The 20,080-nt window shown below is 36.6% G+C and overlaps 1 protein-coding gene across 9 annotated transcripts in view; it reads right to left on the reverse strand.

Moving 5' to 3' along the window:
* The window catches only part of LNPK (lunapark, ER junction formation factor), a 78,820-nt gene that overhangs the window by 15,111 nt on the left and 43,629 nt on the right, over positions 1-20,080 (reverse strand). For 6 of the 9 annotated variants that reach the window (XR_012420950.1, XM_015432384.4, XM_005573545.5 and 3 more), the window contains exon 9: positions 4,310-4,522. The exons of the other annotated variants lie outside the window; for them this stretch is intronic. Coding sequence is in view for 5 of the 6 variants with exons in the window: in XM_015432384.4 (XP_015287870.2) it covers positions 4,310-4,522 (213 nt within the window). In the remaining variant the exon portion in view is untranslated. The remainder of the gene's footprint in view (positions 1-4,309; positions 4,523-20,080) is intronic. 9 annotated transcript variants of the gene reach the window in all.

Genomic DNA, 20,080 nt, shown 5'->3' on the forward strand with positions numbered 1-20,080 from the left:
ATAGTTTTTCTTAAAGAAATTGAATTTTTAGTTTAAAAAAAAAGAAAAAAAACCTTTTTCTCTCAGGAAAAAAACAAAACAAAACAAAACCGGCCCAGATGCTTCAACTGGTCAAATCTTTAAAATTAAGGAAACATTTAAATTAAGGAAGAAATAATACCAATTCTACACAAATTGTCCAGAAAATTGAATAGGGAATACTTATTCATAATGTTATGAAATGAAACCGACATAACTCTGATACCAAAACCAGAAAAAGATATGACAAGGAAAAAATAAACAAAAAAAACCCACAGACCAATATTCCTAATGAGTACTGATATAAACATTTTTAACAAAATATTAGCAAATCAAAGCCAACAATATGCATATAAGATAATTCATCATGATCAAGTGAGATTTATTCCAGGAAAGCAAGTTAGTTTAACATTTAAAAATCAATGTAATTCACTATATGAACAGGCATTAAAACAAAGAAACAAAGTCCAATAAAAACATCTCAATAGCTGTAGAAACAGCATTTGAAAAAATCCACAATCTATTACTGATTTAAAAGAAAACCTTCAGCTAACTAAGAATAGATGGGCACTTCAAGCCGATAAGGAGTATTTATTAAAACAAAAAACCCTAGAGCTAACATCAAGCTAAACTGTGAAAGAATAATTGCTTCTCCCATAAGATCAACAAAAAGGCAAGGATGTCCACTCCTAGCACGTCTATTAACACTGTACTGAAGGTTATAGCTCATATAATAAGATAAGAAAAATAAATAAAAGAAAACCAGATTGGAAAGGAAGAAGTAGAATTTTCTTTATTCAGACAATGTGGCTATGTAGAAAATACTACATAATCTACAAAAACGTTATACTATCTAGAGCCAATAAATTAGTTTATCAAGGTTATAGGATACAAGAGCAATATACAAAAATCAATTGTATTTCTATATACTAGCAATAACCAATTGGAAATAGTTAATAAAACAATACCATTTACAAATGCATTAAAAATATGAAATAATTAGATGTGAATTTAACCAAAAAATGTGCTAAATCTATACACCAAACAGTACAAAACATGGCTGAAAGAAATTAATGACCTAAATAAGTGAAAAGAAATATACTGTGTTCATGTAATAAATTAGACAATATCATAAGAGACTAATAGTGAGTGGGGAGTGGAGGAATAACACATAAAATTTAATTTTTATTTTATATAAAAATAATAAAAATAAAGAGTTACACATTCAAACGTTATGAATTGTAACCCTATAACCTCTGAAAACTGAAAGAGAACTATTTGCAGGAGATACTCTGAATTGAAACAACACACAGAAGGCACTGAGAAGAAAGTGACAAAATAAAATGTGATGTTTGCCTTTGTAAAACAAGATGGAATGAACATAATAAGGTGGGCAGCAATGGAGGTTTACATGGAGACTTCATAGAAGACTCTGAAACAAAATGGAACCCTATTGGAAGATGCCCTGCAATATAGGGATACAAAGGTTTCAAAATGGCTGTGACAAAATCTTTCAAGTATTCAAGATGGCTTTAGGATAGCAATACATTATACTAAATTCCTATAATTTAAAGGAATAAAAAGGAAATTTGATTTGTAAATAATCACAAACTTAAAGGCTACTACCATCTATAAAAGGGCAACTGATGTCAACATTATAGCTATTAGTAAATAAAAGTCAGGTTCCAGACCAAGTTCTTAGTATTAGAAATCAAGTACACTTTTTTTTTTTTTTTTTTTTTTTGAGACGGAGTCTCGCCTGTCGCCCAGGCTGGAGTACAGTGGCATGATCTCAGCTCACTGCAACCTCCACCTCCCGGGTTCCAGCAAGTCTCCTGCCTCAGCCTCCCAAGTAGCTGGGATTACAGGCACCTGCCACAAGGCCTGGATAATTTTTGTATTTTTAGTAGAGATGAGGTTTCACCGTGGTAGTCAGGCTGGTCTCGAACTCCTGACCTCAGGTGATCAGCCCGTCTCGGCCTCCCAAAGTGCTGGGATTACAGGCGTGAGCCACTGCACCCGGCTCTCAAATACACTTTTAAGATTCCATCACTGGCAGGGCGCAGTGGCTCACACCTGTAATCCCAGCACTTTGGGAGGCCAAAGTGGGCAGATCACCTGAGGTCAGGAGTTTGAGAACAGCCTGGCCAATACGGCGAAACTCCTACTAAAAATACAAAAATTAGCCAGGCCTGGTGGTGCCCGCCTGTAATCCCAGCTACTCAGCAGGCTGAGGCAGGAGAACTGCTTGAACCCATGAGGCAGAGGTTGCAGTGAGCCAAGATCCACGACACTGCACTCCAGTCTGGACGACAGAACAAGACTCCGTCTCAAAAAAAAAAAAAAGATTCCATCAGCTAAGTTACTGGTTTACTTGTGCTAACAACATTCAATTATTATCATCAAAAAATAAACTTGAATCCAGACATGGTCATCCCTCATTATCAAATTTTCAACTTGAATAAGCAAGCCAAATTAGATTTGGAAAGCATTTAAGCCAACTTAACTTTTGCTAGAGTATTTTAGTTCTACATATTTAAAGTGAACATATCCACAAAAGAATCTGGATACATGAAATAACAGATTTCATAAAAATGTCTTAAACCTCTTGCACATGCATCTTTATATTCATGCTGTTATAGACAATGGTAATTAATACAAACATCAAAAGCAATCATTGTAGGAATACTGGTCATTTTTACACAGCTTGGCAAATTATCAAGTACCTGCTGGTTATTAATTTTCAAACATATGGGAGCTCTGTGGTCATACACATTAAATTGATTCTCTTCCACAAATATGGCATAAAGAAAAAATTAAGTATTAATCTTCTTTATAATAAATTATTTAACTCATTCACATTTTTGGCAATGTACAATTTAAACACAGTCTTTCACACAGAAACTAATTAAAAACTTTAGTAAAACATGTTATATTTACATGATCATAAAATCTAGGCTATTATTCCTTCTATAGCCCTATTGTTACATGTACAATACAGTTTTTATTACTATATATGTTGCTAAACTTTTTGCTTAAAATAAATTAGATATACAAAGGTATATAATCCATACATTGGCACCCAAAAATGTTATTTCATTAAACAACCAGGAATTTTAATTTACAAATCATGGGTATCTCAAATCAACCAGATAACAACAGAAACATTAATTTTCAATCAATTTAACTTTTCTCAATTGCATAAAATATATGGCTGCCTTAAGTATTGTCATTATATGTCAAATTTAAAAGTATTGTTTTACATAACTATTTTAAAAGTTTTAAGATTTGTATACATTTCATTTATAGTCAGTATTCTTAATTTGTTAATAAATGAAGAGGTTTTTTAGTCTTCTAAAATCTCATGCTGCATTTGTGAAGGAAAACAGGAAAAACATCTACTGTACTACATAACATTTCCATTTTTTAATGATTTTACTACACAAATACTCTGATTACCTGATATCAGCTACTGCGTAGCCTCAAAATCATTATTAATTATATATTAGTAATTAGTCATGAAATAACAAATTAATCTACATTAGAATTAAATAATTTAAAACAAATAATTTACTATCATATACAACAATATGACATGGAAATCTATGTAAAACAACGTGATCTGTGCTAAAGCAGTGGACTTCCATGCCCCAATCACACTCCAAAAGAAACTGCAGGGTACTATAGTCTATTACACTTCAGAATGGGATCTTCCCCTAGAGATCCACCACAGTGAAAAGAGATAATCTATAAAATAAAGACAATATGTTCATTTTAGAGCTTTATAAAATATCTATCAGAAAATACTAAGGTTCTATGCCTTAAAAAAAATCTACTAGCCCACATTAACAAAAGTATACCATAATACAGGAGTATTATTCCTGAAATATGTTGTCTTGTTTAAAAATATATGTATGGAGTTCAGCAAAAAACATCAATACATTCCAAAAGTGTTTTCTTCTATCCCCATTTTATATAAATCTGGAGGCATTCTAAAGTTGAATATAAAAAGATATGCTGTACTGTTGGCTACAGAATAATACAAAGTTTTATTGCCATTTAAACAAAGAAGCCATAACAGTTAAATGAGCTCGAGAAATAGGTTTCAGTAACGCAAGGTGCCAGCTGTAAAGAGTTATGGCTAATTGAATATGGAACTCCTGCTTAATCAGATAACTGCTCTGCTATTTCCAAATGAAATGCCATTTCCATACCATCTGAAAATGGCCCATTTTATTGGTAACCAGAGAAAACAATATAAACTGTAAATAACATTAAGTGCTCTGTTTACCCATTCCAGGCACTGAAGTAGCAGGGGATCCAAGATGTCTTGGTAACACATTTGATGGGAGGGCTGGAGTAACAGTCCTTTCTGGGGGTCCACCAGGGGCAGAACTGTCCTTTGGTGGTCCAGGAGATACTGGAACTTGTGGAGGAGGGCCCTGGTTAGGGCTTGCTGGTGTTGGAGAAAGGTTTCTTTGAGCTGCAGTTCGCTGACGAATCTCTGAGAAGAGTAAGTACATACTAGACTTAATTTCCAATATACCATATTAGCCAATATCACAAACAATTTATATTTATTAAAATTTTATAGCCCCAAAAGGCATTGTAGTGTCAAAATTACTTATAATAAGAAATCTATAATATGTGACATTGAAAACAAAGTACTCTATTTCTGAACTTACAGTTCAACTGTACGTTTATACAACAAGCTGTGATCTAAGTGTAGCTACTGATACCACTTTTCAAAACAAATTCAGTAAAATAAAGTAACCTAATTACGTGTCAAGTCTTTTTACAGTAATCTTCCTAATTATGATAAAGGAAAGAAAGTTTATCAGAATTAGTGAAAACTCCAAATTGCAGATTTGTTTTTCAAGATTTAAAAAACTAAAAACTAAGAGATAAGTGAATAAGTATATTCTGGAATTATCAAAGTAATTAATCTAAGTAGTCACAGAAATGCTGAAAAAGTATTTTTACTATTAGGAGGTACCATTTCCATTCTCCTTTATGGTATTGCTATCCTTGTGGCAAATTTGTTTTGGCCAAAACATTCAACAGATCTACTCCATATAAACAATGTTTCATCATTAATAAATCTTAAGCTTATAGTTACAGAAATTACAAGATTCTCTGTAACAGGGGTCAGCAAACATGCCAAATCCAGGCTGCCGCCTGCTTTTGTAGTTTTATTAGAACACAGGCCAGTTCTTTTGTTTACATATTGTCTATGACTGCTTTAGAAGAGTAGAGTCCTTGCAACAGAGACCACATGGCTCTCAAGGCCATTTAACTATATTTACTATCTGGCTCTTTACAAAAAAAGTTTCATGACTTGTACTCAGTAACATAAAATTAAATTCTACTATTCTCCATTCCCACCAATATTTTACTTGAATGTCAGTGGTAAGATTTCACATAAAGAAGCCTTTATACTTTTTCAATTCTACCTACCACATTAAATTATCACAAATCCTGAATTAGTGAGCTGAAACTAAATGAGTTATTTTTAATTGGCATAAATAGTAAAAATGCATACGTCCAGAAGCAAAACACTTGGACTCTACTTGACAGTTAAAGATTTTCATGGAAGTTCATTGCAATTGAAAGTACAGGTCTAGCATCAGATCTTAGTTCATCCCAATCTAGTCTACTAGCTAAGAACCGGGGTCCTGAAGTCAAAAAGATTTGGCTGGAATCCTGGCGCTGGCTACATGACTTCAGATGGGTTACTTAACTTTGACAAACGCGTTATTTTATCTGTAAAATTAGGATAATATTATTAAGTAATATAATTGTTATGAGAATTAAATATGATAATGTATGTAAACTGATAGCTCACATTTAATGAATACTTACTTCAGATGACAGTTTTTGTGCACAACTCAGTATTTTCAAATGATTTTAGCTAAAATTACTGGGACCAACTAATTTTCCATTGGTTCACAATTTAGTCTTTAACCAAGCCATGGCAATAATAAATTATAAGCATAGTATCATTACAAAAATGGAAGCATCTTTATATTTTGCTACTTTCCATGCAAATTATGTAGAAAATTTCAGCTTTCACCTGAACAAATCATATCATAACATCTGCAAATTAGCTGCTAACTTTATTTTTTACTCACAAGGAGCACCTTAATAGGTGGTTGCACATTAGGAAAACTGTTAAATGCTGCAAAATGTACTGAGATCAATAAAATCATATTAGGATTTGATAATTTAAACTGCTCATTTGAAAATAAGGTATCAAATACTGTAAATCATTTTTCAGCCAACTTTCAGGTAAAGCATAACTCAAAAAGTGGCATTTTTCTTCCAGATAAATAAAAGTTTAGCATTTATTAGACTATATAAAAGCAGCTATTATCCTTCCTCTTCATGAAGACTTGAGACTACTTCCTCTAAATGTACATTTACCCAGTGAAAATTACCTGAAATGCTTTTACTGTCACTAGTACACCACTGGAAGGTGACTAGCTAACAAAGGACACCATGTCAAGCATTCCATAAAAGAGACGTCCCTTAATAATTCTAAATCTAAACTTAGGCAAAGGGGGAAAATGTACAGCAGAGTCACAAAAGGGAGAAAATGTAGTTTCATAATTTTCAAAGGAAAAGCAAGTAACAAAAGTTACAATATCTTCAATAGTTTAAAATAACAACAAGGTACCAAATCTATATTTGGCAAAATATTATAAAATATTCTGGTAGTCTCAATTTAAAATACCTCAGATTTATCTCCTTTTAACTACTTGTGATTCACAAAGTTTTGTATTAATTACTCTAAAAAGTTTCCAGTACTCAACAAAATAGTCATATTAGATATATTCCACATTTCCTGCCTCAGTTGTAAGATACAAAGCCCCCAAAGCCCCCAAAAGAGCCACCAAGCATTCCACATGAATCTGGCAAAAAAATCATAAGCAGCATGCCATAAGGTTAATTCTCAACTGGAGTATGTTTTAACACCCTCATCAATGATCAATGACCCAACAAAAATCACACTCACTGAGGATGATGACATGCCTATATTAGGTTTAAATTCAAAATGAAGCAAACAGACCCATTACCAACCTCTTTTCAAAGAGGTTATTTATTAAGAGTTATGAATAAAGTTAGTTTGGTTAGTGGGTACAAAATATAGTTAGATAGGAGGAATAAGAACTAGTGTTTGATAGTACAGTAGGGTGACTACAATTAACAATAATGTGCCATTCAAAATAGCTAGAAGAGAAGAATTGGAATGTTCTCAACATAAGATAAATGCTTGAGGTGATGGATATCTCAATTACCTTGATTTAATCATTATAAATTGTATGCAAGTATGTAACCCCAAAAATATGTACAATTATATATCAATTAAAAATGAAGCAAATAGAATCCAAATGATATATTTTTTAAACTACTATATTAAACAGAAGCTTAAATTAATGATAAAACAGCATAGCTGTGCAAAGCAAAGACTCTGGGATCAAATGGTAGTAATTTTAGCTCCACCCTGTTTATTAGATGTGTATGCCACCTTTTCCAAGTTGATGACATCACTCAGTGCAGCTTTCTCACAATGTGAATACTTACCTCTTATGGTTGTTGTAAAGATTAAATGAGAAAATCAAGACAAAGAACTCAGCCAAAGCACATGCGAAGTACTTAACGGGCAATAACTATTAGCAGAAATAGTGCACATCTAAAGGTTCCAACGATTATAATAAATCAAAAACTAAACAACCTAGAATTTCTAAGGCAATTATTTAAAATATACAGATACTAATTTACACATTAAATCTTTCTCTAAAGTTATCTGTGAAGTCGTTTAAATGTATAAATTCACAATTTATACATTTTATATTTTGCTACTTTCCATGCAAATTATGTAGAAAATTTCAGTTTGCTGTTAAATAATATTGGGATGTTTTATAATCCTCATCCCTTAATTATCAGATTTTTTAAAACACTTTTTTTATGCTGCTAGAAGGTTGTCTTTGTTCTATTATCAAGCTGTAGTAGGAAGAACACCATACAATAATGAGGAGGCCTGGATTTTCATCTAGCTAATAGTACCAGTTCCTTTATTATTATTATTTCCATAGGTTATTGAGGAACAGGTGGTTATATGAGTAAGTTCTTTAGTGGTGATTTGTAAGATTTTGGTGCACCCATCACCCAAACAGTATACACTACACCCTACTTGTAGTCTTTTATTCCCATCCCCTTCCCGTTCTTTCCCCTGAGTCCCCAAAGTCCACTGTGTCATTCTTATGCCTTTGCACCCTCATAGCTTAGCTCTCACTTATGAGTGAGAACATACGATGTTTGGTTTTCCATTCCTGAGTTACTTCACTTAGAATAATAGTCTCCAAATCTCATCCAGGTCACTGCGAAAGCTGTTAATTCATTCCTTTTTATGGCTGAGTAGTATTCCATCATTCATTCATATATATATATATATGAATACAAAAATAAAATATATATGAATACTATATATATACACATAAATATATCACAGTTTCTTTACTCATTGGTTGACGGCATTTGGGTTGCTTCCACGTTTTTGTGATTGTAAATTGTGCTACTATAAACATGTGTGTGCAGTATCTTTTTCGTATAATGACTTGTTTTCCTCTGGGTAGAAACCCCGTAGTGGGACTGCTGGATCAAATGGTAGTTCTACTTTTATTTTTTAAGGAAATCTCCATACTGTTTTCCATAATGGTTGTACTAGTTTACATTCCCACCAGCAGTGTAAAACTGTTCCCTGTTCACCACACCCACACCAACATCTACTATTTTTTTATTTTTTTTTTATTATGGCCATTCTTGCAGGAGTGAGGTGGTATTGCATTTTGGTTTTGGATTTCCCTGATCATTAGTGACGTTGAGTATTTTTTCACGTTTGTTGGCCATTTGTATATTTTCTTTTGAGAACTGTCTATTCATGTTCTTAGCCCACTTTTTGACAGGATTGTTTGTTTTTTTCTGGCTCCTTACGTGAACTAAAACCCCACTATGTTCCAAATTTCCTTAACATGAGAGTGTTGGCAAAACTATAAAGGCAATATTCATATTTTCCCTAGCAGTGGTCAAAGGCTTTCTGAAGTACTGTGTCCAGTTCTAAGACTCACAAGAGAAAATTTCAGAAACTGGATTTTAGTAATGGGGGTGAGGGAATCTTTAAGCCTATTCACATATGCAGATGTGGAAACAGACTTACAGTGAATTCTGCTTTTTATACTTGTGAAAAAATTATACTATAGTATAATTTCATACTATAGTACTATAGTTAGGGCACAGGGATATATTTTCAGGTAAATTTCTATTGTTTTCAGTTCAGTATTTTTTAATTTATTTGAATGTAATTCCTTTAAATAGTCAAAATAATAAAGACATCTCTTCCTTCTACTTCCAAATTTTTCTGAAGTCCATATTCATTATATCTTCTCTTCACATTCACTCATACTAAGCTGCTCCAAATTGTGTCTACTCTATTTCGCTACCAAAATTGTACTCTCAATAGGTCAATGTCTTTTTATTGCTAAAAAATGACTTTATAACCTCTTCCTTCCTATAGAGGCAAAGCTTTTTGAAAAACAAAACAAAAAAAATTCTTCTCTGCATTTCACTTCTTAACCCAACTCAATCTGGTTTTTCTGCTCCTTTTTAGCTACCACAGTATTACCCACCACTGAAAGTATCATTGCTTTGGTCACCAACAATGTTATAATACCACTACTAATGTTGCGTTATCATAGCTACTCTTTATCAAATCCCTATTTTCTGCTAGGAACCATACTAGGCACTATATACGAATTTACTAATTTCATCTACTATTTACATCAATCCTTTGGGGTAACTCCTATCCCCAGTTTTCAAAAGGAGAAACCAAAGTTCAGTGGCTAAGTAACTTGCTAAAATTCTCACAGTAAAATAAGAGATGGAGCCAGGATTCAAATTCTAGTTTTTATGACAAAAATGCCCATATTCTCTGTGTTATGCAACCTGTCAAATTCAAAGGCCTCATTTCAGTCTTCTGCTTACTACCAGTCTAGCTCTACTTTTGACTCTGATCATTCATTCTTTTTCCTGGGCTCCTTTTTCTTCATCTACCCTTAAATGTCAATGTTCCCTGTAGTTCTGCCTTGGGTGCTCTTACTCTATTTTCTCTCTCTGGGCAATTTCACTCAATCTCATATTTCCAGTAATAATCACCTATGCTTCCCAATTATTTCTAATCTGTATATCCATAACCTTAACCTTTCTCCTGAGCTCCATATGAAATAATCAACTACCTATGAACCTCAGCATCTTGCTATAACTCCCATTCAACAGATCCATAAGTAAATTTATTATCTTCTACAGAAACCAGTATTCCAATTATGTTCTTTATCTGGCATAACATACTAACATCTAAACAGTTGTCCAAACCAAAAACCTAGGTCACATCTTGATTCTTCCTCCCACCCCCAAACCCCGCCCCACTTTCCAAATCTAATTGCCTGTATCAATCTACTCCTGAATTATCTCTTAAATCTCTTCTTTTTCCTCAACACTATTGCTATAACCTTATCTAGTACAGGCCTTTATCTTGTAACTATATTAGATGATATTCCTAATTGATCTCTATGGCTCAGTCATATTCTCTCCAATCCAACCTCCATGTTACCAAAACAAAAAGTATTCTTTGTAAAATGCTAACTTGATGTAAAATTTAAAGCCTCCATTTACTTTACATGTTGTGTATAAGATAAAGTCCTGAACTCCAGAACTATACTACATAATGATGCAGACAAAGCCCTTCATAATTTGATCTCACCTTCATATGAATCCTACCTTCCTTTTTCAGGGATATGGCAATATTTGTAGTGCCTCAAGGTGCCAAGTTGTTTCTCTCTTCCAGTCCTTGCACATGGAGTAAATCCTTTACCTGAAGAGTATGTTTTCAATTCCATTCTCATAGCAAATTATTATTAAAAGTTATAATGCATTCTAATTCGTGCCTACCTTCATTTTGGTCCTTAGCATACTGTTTATTTACATGTGTATACCCCTTTTAATCAAAAGCTAATAAGCAGAAACTGCATCTCTGCAGACACATGATGTGGGAAAGGTAACTGGTACAGAGTATGAGCTTAATAAACACCTATGAAATGAATCTACTTTCCTCTTGCATTTCAATGCTAAATTTCCAACTGCCTATTACCCAACTTATTTGCTGTGAAAAACAGGAAAATGGCCTCTCAAAAATGTCCCCATCTTCATGTCCATTCTGTAAATATGTTACATGCAAGGCAGATAAAGATTGCAGATAGAATTAAGATTGCTAGTCAGCCTGCTGCATTTAGAATCTCAGCTTAACTTCAAGAGTCCACACAAAAGAGCTATCTTTAAGCAGAATGCTTGCTATCAATATTAATACATAACACTTGCCAGCCTTTAGATGACTTTATTCTTTTGTTCTACTTTTCAAATTAAAAATACATTTTGCTTTACAGTTGTCTTAACATTTACTTTCTTTTATCACCTTAATGATTTATTTTTGATCTGGTCTAACTTCTGGCAATCCGAACATTAAACCACATGAAACTTGCAGTTCACCAATGTCTTATTTGGTAAATTACTATTTTATAATATTTAAACAAAATACAGGAATGCCGCCGGGCGCGGTGGCTCACGTCTGTAATCCCAGTACTTTGGGAGGCCAAGGCAGGTGGATCATGAGGTCAGGAGATCAAGACCATCCTGGCTAACACAGTGAAACCCCATCTCTAGTAAAAACACAAAAAATTAGCTGGGCATGGTGGCAGGTGCCTGTAGTCCCAGCTACTTGGGAGGCTGAGGCAGGAGAACAGGCGTGAACCCGGGAGGCGGAGCTTGCAGTGAGCCGAGGTCGCACCATTGCACTCCAGCCTGGGTGACAGAGCGAGACTCCATCTCAAAAAAAAAAAAAAAAAAAAAAATACAGGAATGCCAAAATAAATGTTTACTTTTATTTTCTTCAACTCATTTATTAAGCAACCACTAAGCACAATGAAGCACATTGAAGGGGATGCAGAGTTGCATATAGAGGTAGCAAGCTATCTTTAAGACAAGAAAAACAAACTCACTAAATATTCTAATACAAGCTAAATGCCATATAATGGGAGCCAACAAAGTACTATAGAGTGAAGTGAGGACTTCACAAGAAGTGAGGACTGACAAATTAGTCATCTAGATGGGATGAAGAAAGGGTTTACAGTGATGGTGGCATTTGAGATAAACAATGAAAACTGGATTGGGATAGATATGCCTTTGTTATCCATATTAAAGTACATGTGGCAGTTTTAAAATAAGACTCCAAAATCCTCTGATTCTCCTTTCAACAAACGGGAGCGGAGGGTGTCTGTGTACCCTCTCCTTGAAACCGTACTCTGATTTTGATAAAGAGAACAAAGTTGTGCCGGAATCCAGGACTTTCTGTCTCCTGTGCTCCTTGGTCTTGGAACCTGCCACCAGGGAAGAGTAAGCTCAAGTGACCCCAGAGAGAAGTCCATCTGAAGAGGAACCAACAGCCAGCACCAACTTCCAGCTGCATAAACCACCTTGATAGTAGATCCTCTAGCTCAGTAAAGTACCTCTAACTAATGTGAGACACAGATAAGCTGTCTCCACCAAACCCTAGCCAAATTGCAAATTTCATGAGCGAAAAAAGAATGCTATTTTAAGTCACTAAATTTTAGGATGGTTTGTTATATACTAAATAATTGTAACAGTATAAATTTGATACTTACGTAAAGAACACTCAAATTTCTTATAAGGCAAATTTATTCAGGTGAATTTATTATTTTATAAGGCATTTTCAGATTCTCTTAATCAAACACATCCCCAAATAACAGCAAAATATAAAGTATTGCTCCATTTGGTATAAAGATTAAAAAAATCTATAATTTCTACTTTAATTTTCAATACATGCTATGGAACACAAGTGAGTAAACTCTAAAACCTACTGAAATAAGAAGTTGTAGTCTATTTCCAAAAACCATTAAATGTCTCTGCAAAAATAATTGATTCTGAATCTAGCTGTGGCAACATACAATTGACTTTTCTTTTGTTACATTTCATTAGTAAAGGTGCAGGGTTGAGGACAAAAGGCAAAAGAAAATGTGTAGGTGGTTTCCCCCTAGAAAACAATAGGAGGGTCAGTTAAGGATTTGTTTTTAGGCTGGGTGTGGTGATTGAGGCCTGTAATCCTAGCACTTTGGGAGGCCAGGGCTGGCGGATCGCTTAAGCCCAGGAGTTCGAGACCAGCCTGGGCAACACAGTGAAACCCCATCTCTACAAAAAGTTAAAAAAATTAGCTGGATACAGTGGTACATACTTGTAGTCCCAGCTACTTAGGAGGCTGAGGTGGGAGGAAGGCTGGAGCCCAGGATGAGGTCACAGTAAGCCATGAAGACACCCCTGCACTCCAGCCTGGGTGATAGAGTGAGACCATGTCTTCAAAACAAAAAGACTCATTTTTTAGGGTATACTCCAAAAATGTGATCATTCTCCCTATTTCAATCATTCACTCCTATGATGATACCTATTCCTGTAACTTTGCAACCAGAAATAACTGATCCCCTCTCAGGTTTAAGCATCCTGTTCTCCAACCACACTAACCTCTCAGTTTACCTCTTCCAACTCCGAGATCTATAACCCATTAATTATTAATTATTAATTATTAACAGGTCAGTGAACATTTTTGGAAAGAGCCACCTAGTAAACATTTTAGGCTTTGCAGACCACACAAGGTCCTGTTACATATTCTTATTCTCTATTTTTTAGAATGCTTTGAAAATGTGAAAACATTCTACGCCAAAGAGCCATAAAACACAGGTCTTGGCCCACATTTGCAGGCTGCAGTTTGTGGATTCCTATATTAATACTATCAACACCTTTTGACTGTCCAACACTACCACTCATACCTTTATTTCCCTTACAATCATCTTAAATTCCATAATCCATTGTTATAATGACTCACCTACAAACAACTTCAGCTCCTGGCCCCCTTATCAAATTATCTAACACATTAGGCAAAACCCCAACCCTGGTTAAAACCAACCATTTGCCTACTCCATGCTGGCACCTACACAGGTGACCGTAACTGGAAAAGCATACAGAATCCTCCATTAAATGTATGACTACTCATTTTAAGTAGCCTTTAGAGTCCCCTGGCATTATTCCATACCTTTTCTTCAAGCCTCCAACATTATCTCCCCCAACCTCATCCTCACTAAGAAAATAGAGATACAATCAGAAAATTGGCTGGGCACGGTAGCTCACACCTGTAATCCCAGAACTTTGGGAGGCTGAGGTGGGCAGATTACTTGAGGTCAAGAGTTTGAGACCAGCCTGGCTGACATGGTGAAATCCCATATCTACTAAAAATACAAAAATTAGCTGAGTGGCATGGCAGGCACCTATAATCCCAGCTACTCAGGAAGCTGAGGCAGGAGAATCACTAGAACCTAGGAGGTGGAGGTTGCAGTGAGCTGAGATCACGCCACTGCAGTCCAGCCTGGGTGACACAGTGAGACTTCATCTCAGAAAAGGAAAACAGATAGAACCTGACCACTCACCTATATCTGCCCATGTTCTCAGACTTTCCTCATTGCTAAAGATGAGTTATTACACATTGTCAAAAGCCAACTTCTCCACTTGTATACTAGATCACATCCCCTCTTGCCTACTCATGGACAGTTCCAAATCAATTCTCCCTACTCTCTCCTCCATCATTAATTATTCCACATCCATACTACTGCAAATCATTCCAAGATGGTCAAACAGGAACAGCTCCAGTCTGCAGCTCCCAGCATGATCAACACAGAGGATGGGTGATTTCTGGATTTCCAACTGAGGTACCTGGTTCATCTGACTGGGACTGGTTGGAAAGTGGGTGCAGCCCACAGAGGATGAGCCGAAGCAGGGTGGGGCATCGCCTCACCTGGGAAGCGCAAGGGGTCGGGAGATTTCCCTTTTCAAGCCAAGGGAAGCCATCACAGACACTACCTGGAAAATCGGTACACTCTCACCCTAATACTGCGCTTTTCCAACTGTCTTAGCAAACCACACACCAGGAGATTATATCCCGCACCTGGTTCGGCGGGTTCTAAGCCCACAGACCCTTGCTCACAGCTAGCACAGCAGTCCAAGATCGAACTGCGAGGCAGCAGCCTGGAGTGGGGGAGGGGCGTCCACCATTGCTGAAGCTTGAGTAGGAAAACAAAGCTGCCAGGAAGCTCCAACTGGGAGGAGCCCACTCCAGCTCAAGGAGGCCTGCCTGCCTCTGTAGACTCCACCTCTGGGGGCGGGGCATAGCTGAACAAAAGGCAACAGAAGCTTCTGCAGACTTAGACATCCCTGTCTGACAACTCTGAAGAGAGCAGTGGTTCTCCCAGCATGGAGTTTGAGCTCTGAGAACAGACAGACTGCCTCCTCAAGTGGGTACCTGACCACCGTGTAGCCTAACTGGGAGACACCTGCCAGTAGGGGCCGACTGACACCTCGTACAGCCGGGTGCCCCTCTGAGACGAAGCATCCAGAGAAAGGATCAGGCAGCAATATTTGCTGTTCTGCAGCCTCCACTGGTGATACCCAGGCAAACAGGGTCTGGAGTGGACCTCCAACAAACTGCAGCAGACCTGCAGCTGAAGGTCCTGACCGTTAGAAGGAAAACTAACAAACAGAAAGGAATAGCTTCAATATCAACAAAAAGGAAATCCACACCAAAACCCCATTTGTAGGTCACCATCATCAAAGACCAAAGGTAGATAAAACCACAAAGATGGGAAGAAACCAGAGCAGAAAAGCTGAAAATTCTAAAAAGCAGAGCACCTCTTCTCCTCCAAAGGATTGCAGCTCCTCGTCAGCAATGGAACAAAGCTGGATGGAGAATGACTTTGATGAGTTCACAGAAGTAGACTTCAGAAGGTCGGTAATAACAAACTTCTCCAAGCTAAAGGAGGATGTTCGAATCCATTGCAAGGAAGCTGAAAACCTTGAAAAAAGATTAGACAAATGGCTAACTAGAATAAACAGCATAGAGAAGACCTTAAATGACGTGATGGAGCTGAAAACCATGGCACGAGAACTACGTGACGCACGCACAAGCTTCAGTAGCTGATTTGATCAAGTAGAAGAAAGGGTATCATTGAAGATCAAATGAATGAAATGAAGCAAGAAGAGAAGTTTAGAGAAAAAAGAGCAAAAAGAAATGAACAAAGCCTCCAAGAAATATGGGACTATGTGAAAAGACCAAATCTACATTTGATTGGTGTACCTGAAAGTGACGGGGAGAATGGAACCAAGTTGGAAAACACTCTTCCAGATATTATCCAGCAGAACTTCCCCAACCTAGCAAGCAGGCCAACATTCAAATTCAGGAAATACAGAGAACATCACAAAGATACTCCTCGACAAGAGGAACCCCAAGACACATAATTGTCAGATTCACCAAGGTTGAAATGAAGGAAAAAATGTTAAGGGCAGCCAGAGAGAAAGGTCGGGTTACCCACAAAGGGAAGCCCATCAGACTAACAGCAGATCTCTCAGCAGAAACTCTGCAAGCCAGAAGAGAGTGGGGGCCAATATTCAACATTCTTAAAGAAAAGAATTTTCAACCCAGAATTTCATATCCAGCGAAACTAAGCTTCATAAGTGAAGGAGAAATAAAATCCTTTATGGACAAGCAAATGCTGAGAGATTTTGTCACCACCAGGCCTGCCTTACAAGAGCTCCTGAAGGAAGCACTAAACATGGAAAGGAACAAACAGTACCAGTCACTGCAAAAACATGCCAAATCGTAAAGACCATTGATGCTAGGAAGAAACTGCATCAACTAACGAGCAAAGTAACCAACTAACATCATAATGACAGGATCAAATTCACACATAAGAATATTAACCTTAAGTGTAAATGGGTTAAATGTGCCAATTAAAAGATACAGACAGGCAAATTGGATAGAGTCAACACCCATCAGTGTGCTGTATTCAGGAGACCCATCTCACGTGCAGAGGCACATAGAGGCTCAAAATAAAAGAATGGAGGAAGATCTACCAAGCAAATGAAAAATAAAACAAAACAAAAAAAACACCAGGGGTTGCAATTCTAGTCTCTGATAAAACAGACTTTAAACCAACAAAGATCAAAAGAGACAAAGAAGGCCATTACCTAATGGTAAAGGGGTCAATTCAACAAGAAGAGCTAACTATCCTACATACACATGCACACAATACAGGAGCACCCAGACTCATAAGGCAAGTCCTTGGCAACCTACAAAGAGACTTAGACTCCCACACAATAATGGGAGGCTTTAACACCCCACTGTCAATATTAGATCAACGAGACAGAAGGTTAACAAGGATATCCAGGACTTGAACTCAGCTCTGCACCAAGAGGCCCTAACAGACATCTACAGAACTCTCCACCACAAATCAACAGAATGTACATTCTACTCAGCACCACATTGCACTTATTCCAAAATGGACCATATAGTTGAAAGTAAAGCACTCCTCATCAAATGTAAAAGAACAAAAATCACAATAAACTGTTTTTCAGACCACAGTGCAATCAAATTAGAACTCAGGATTAAGAAACTCACTCAAAACCACACAACTACATGGAAACTGAACAACCTGCTCCTGAATGACTACTAGGTAAATAACAAAATGAAGGCAGAAATGAAGATGTTCTTTGCAACCACTGAGAACAAAGACACAACATATCAGAATCTCTGGGACACATTTAAAGCAGTGTGTAGAGGAAATTTATAGCATTAAATGCCCACAAGAGACAGCAGGAAAGATCTAAAATCGACACCCTAACATCACAATTAAAAGAACTAGAGAAGCAAGAGCAAACACATTCAAAAGCTAGCAGAAGGCAAGAAATAACTAAGATCAGAGCAGAACTGAAAGAGATAGAGACACAAAAAACCCTTCAAAAATTGATGAATCCAGGAACTAGTTTTTGAAAAGACCAACAAAATAGACAGACCGCTACCAAGACTAATAAAGAAGAAGAGAGAGAAGAATCAAATAAACACGATAAAAAATGATGAAGGGGGTATCACCACCGATCCCATAGAAATACAAACCACCATCAGAGAATACTATAAACACCTGTATGCAAATAAACTAGAAAATCTTAAAAAAATGGATAAATTCCTGGACACATACACCCTCCCAGGACTAAACCAGGAAGAAGCTGAATCCCTAAATAGACCAATAACAGGCTCTGAAATTGAGGCAATAATAGCCTACCAACCAAAAAAAGCCCAGGACTAGACGAATTCACAGCTGAATTCTACCAGAGGTACAAAGAGGAGCTGGTACTATTCCTTCTGAAACTATTCCAATCAACAGAAAAAGAGGGAATCCTCCCTAACTCATTTTATGAAGCCAACATCATCCTGATACCAAACCCTGACAGAGACACAACAAAAAAAGAGAATTTTAGACCAATATCCCTGATGAACATTGATGCGAAAATCCTCAATAAAATACTGGCAAACTGGATTCAGCAGCACATCAAAAAGCTTATCCACCATGATCAGGTTGGCTTCACCCCTGGGATGCAAGGCTCGTTCAACATACGCAAATCAATAAATGTAATCCATCACACAAGCAGAACCAAAGACAAAAACCACATGATTGTCTCAATAGATGCACAAAAGGCCTTCGACAAAATTCAACAGCCCTTCATGCTAAAAACTCTCAATAAACTAGGTATTGATGGGACATGTCTCAAAATAATAAGAGCTATTTATGACAAACCCACAGCCAATATCATACTGAATGGGCAAAAACTGGAAAAATTCCCTTTGAAAACTGGCACAAGACAGGGATGTCCTCTCTCACCACTCCTATTCGACATAGTGTTGGAAGTTCTGGCCAGGGCAATCAGGCAGGAGAAAGAAATAAAGGGTATTCAATTAGGAAAAGAGGAAGTCAAATTGTCCGTTTGCAGATGACATGATTGTGTATTTCAAAAACCCCATCGTCTCAGCCCAAAATCTCCTTAAACTGATAAGCAACTTCAGCAAAGTCTCAGGATACAAAATCAATGTGCAAAAATCACAAGCATTCCTATACAGCATTAACAGACAGAGAGCCAAGTCATGAGTGAACTCCCATTACAATTGCTTCAAAGAGAATAAAATAGGAATCTCACTTACAAGGGATGTAAAGGACCTCTTCAAGGAAAACTACAAACCACTACTCAACGAAATAAAAGAGGACACAAACAAATAGAAAATTCCATGCTCATGAATAGGAAGAATCAATATCGTGAAAATGGCCATACTGCCCAAGGTAATTTATAGATTCAATGCCATCCCCATCAAGCAACCAATGACTTTCTTCACAGAATTGGAAAAAACTATTTTAAAGTTTATATGGAACCAAAAAAGAGCCCACATTGCCAAGACAATCCTAAGCAAAAAGAACAAAGCTGGAGGCATCATGCTTCCTGACTTCAAACTATACTACAAGGCTACAGTAACCAAAACAGCATGGTACTGATACCATAACAGATATATAGACCAATGGAACAGAACACAGGCCTCAGAAATACCACCACACATCTACAACCATCTGATCTTTGACAAACCTGACAAGAACAAGAAATGGGGAAAAGATTCCCTATTTAATAAATGGTGCTGGGAAAACTGGCTAGCCATACGAAGGAAGCTGAAACTGCATCCCTTCCTTACACCTTATACAAAAATTAAATCAAGATGGATTAAAGATTTAAATGTTAGACCTAAAACCATAAAAACCCTAGAAGAAAACCTAGGCAATACCATTCAGGACATAGGCATGGGCAAGGACTTCATGACTAAAACACCAAAAGCAATGGCAACAAAAGCCACAATAGACAAATGGGATCTAATTAAACTAAAGAGCTGCTGCACAGCAAAAGAAACTACCATCAGAGTGAATAGGCAACCTACAGAATGGGAGAAAATTTTTGCAATCTACCCATCTGACATAGGGCTAATATCCAGAACCTACAAAGAACATAAACAAATTTACAAGAAAAA

This window comes from Macaca fascicularis, chromosome 12 (genome assembly GCF_037993035.2).
Source record: "Macaca fascicularis isolate 582-1 chromosome 12, T2T-MFA8v1.1".
In the NCBI taxonomy this organism is placed as follows: Eukaryota; Metazoa; Chordata; class Mammalia; order Primates; family Cercopithecidae; genus Macaca; species Macaca fascicularis.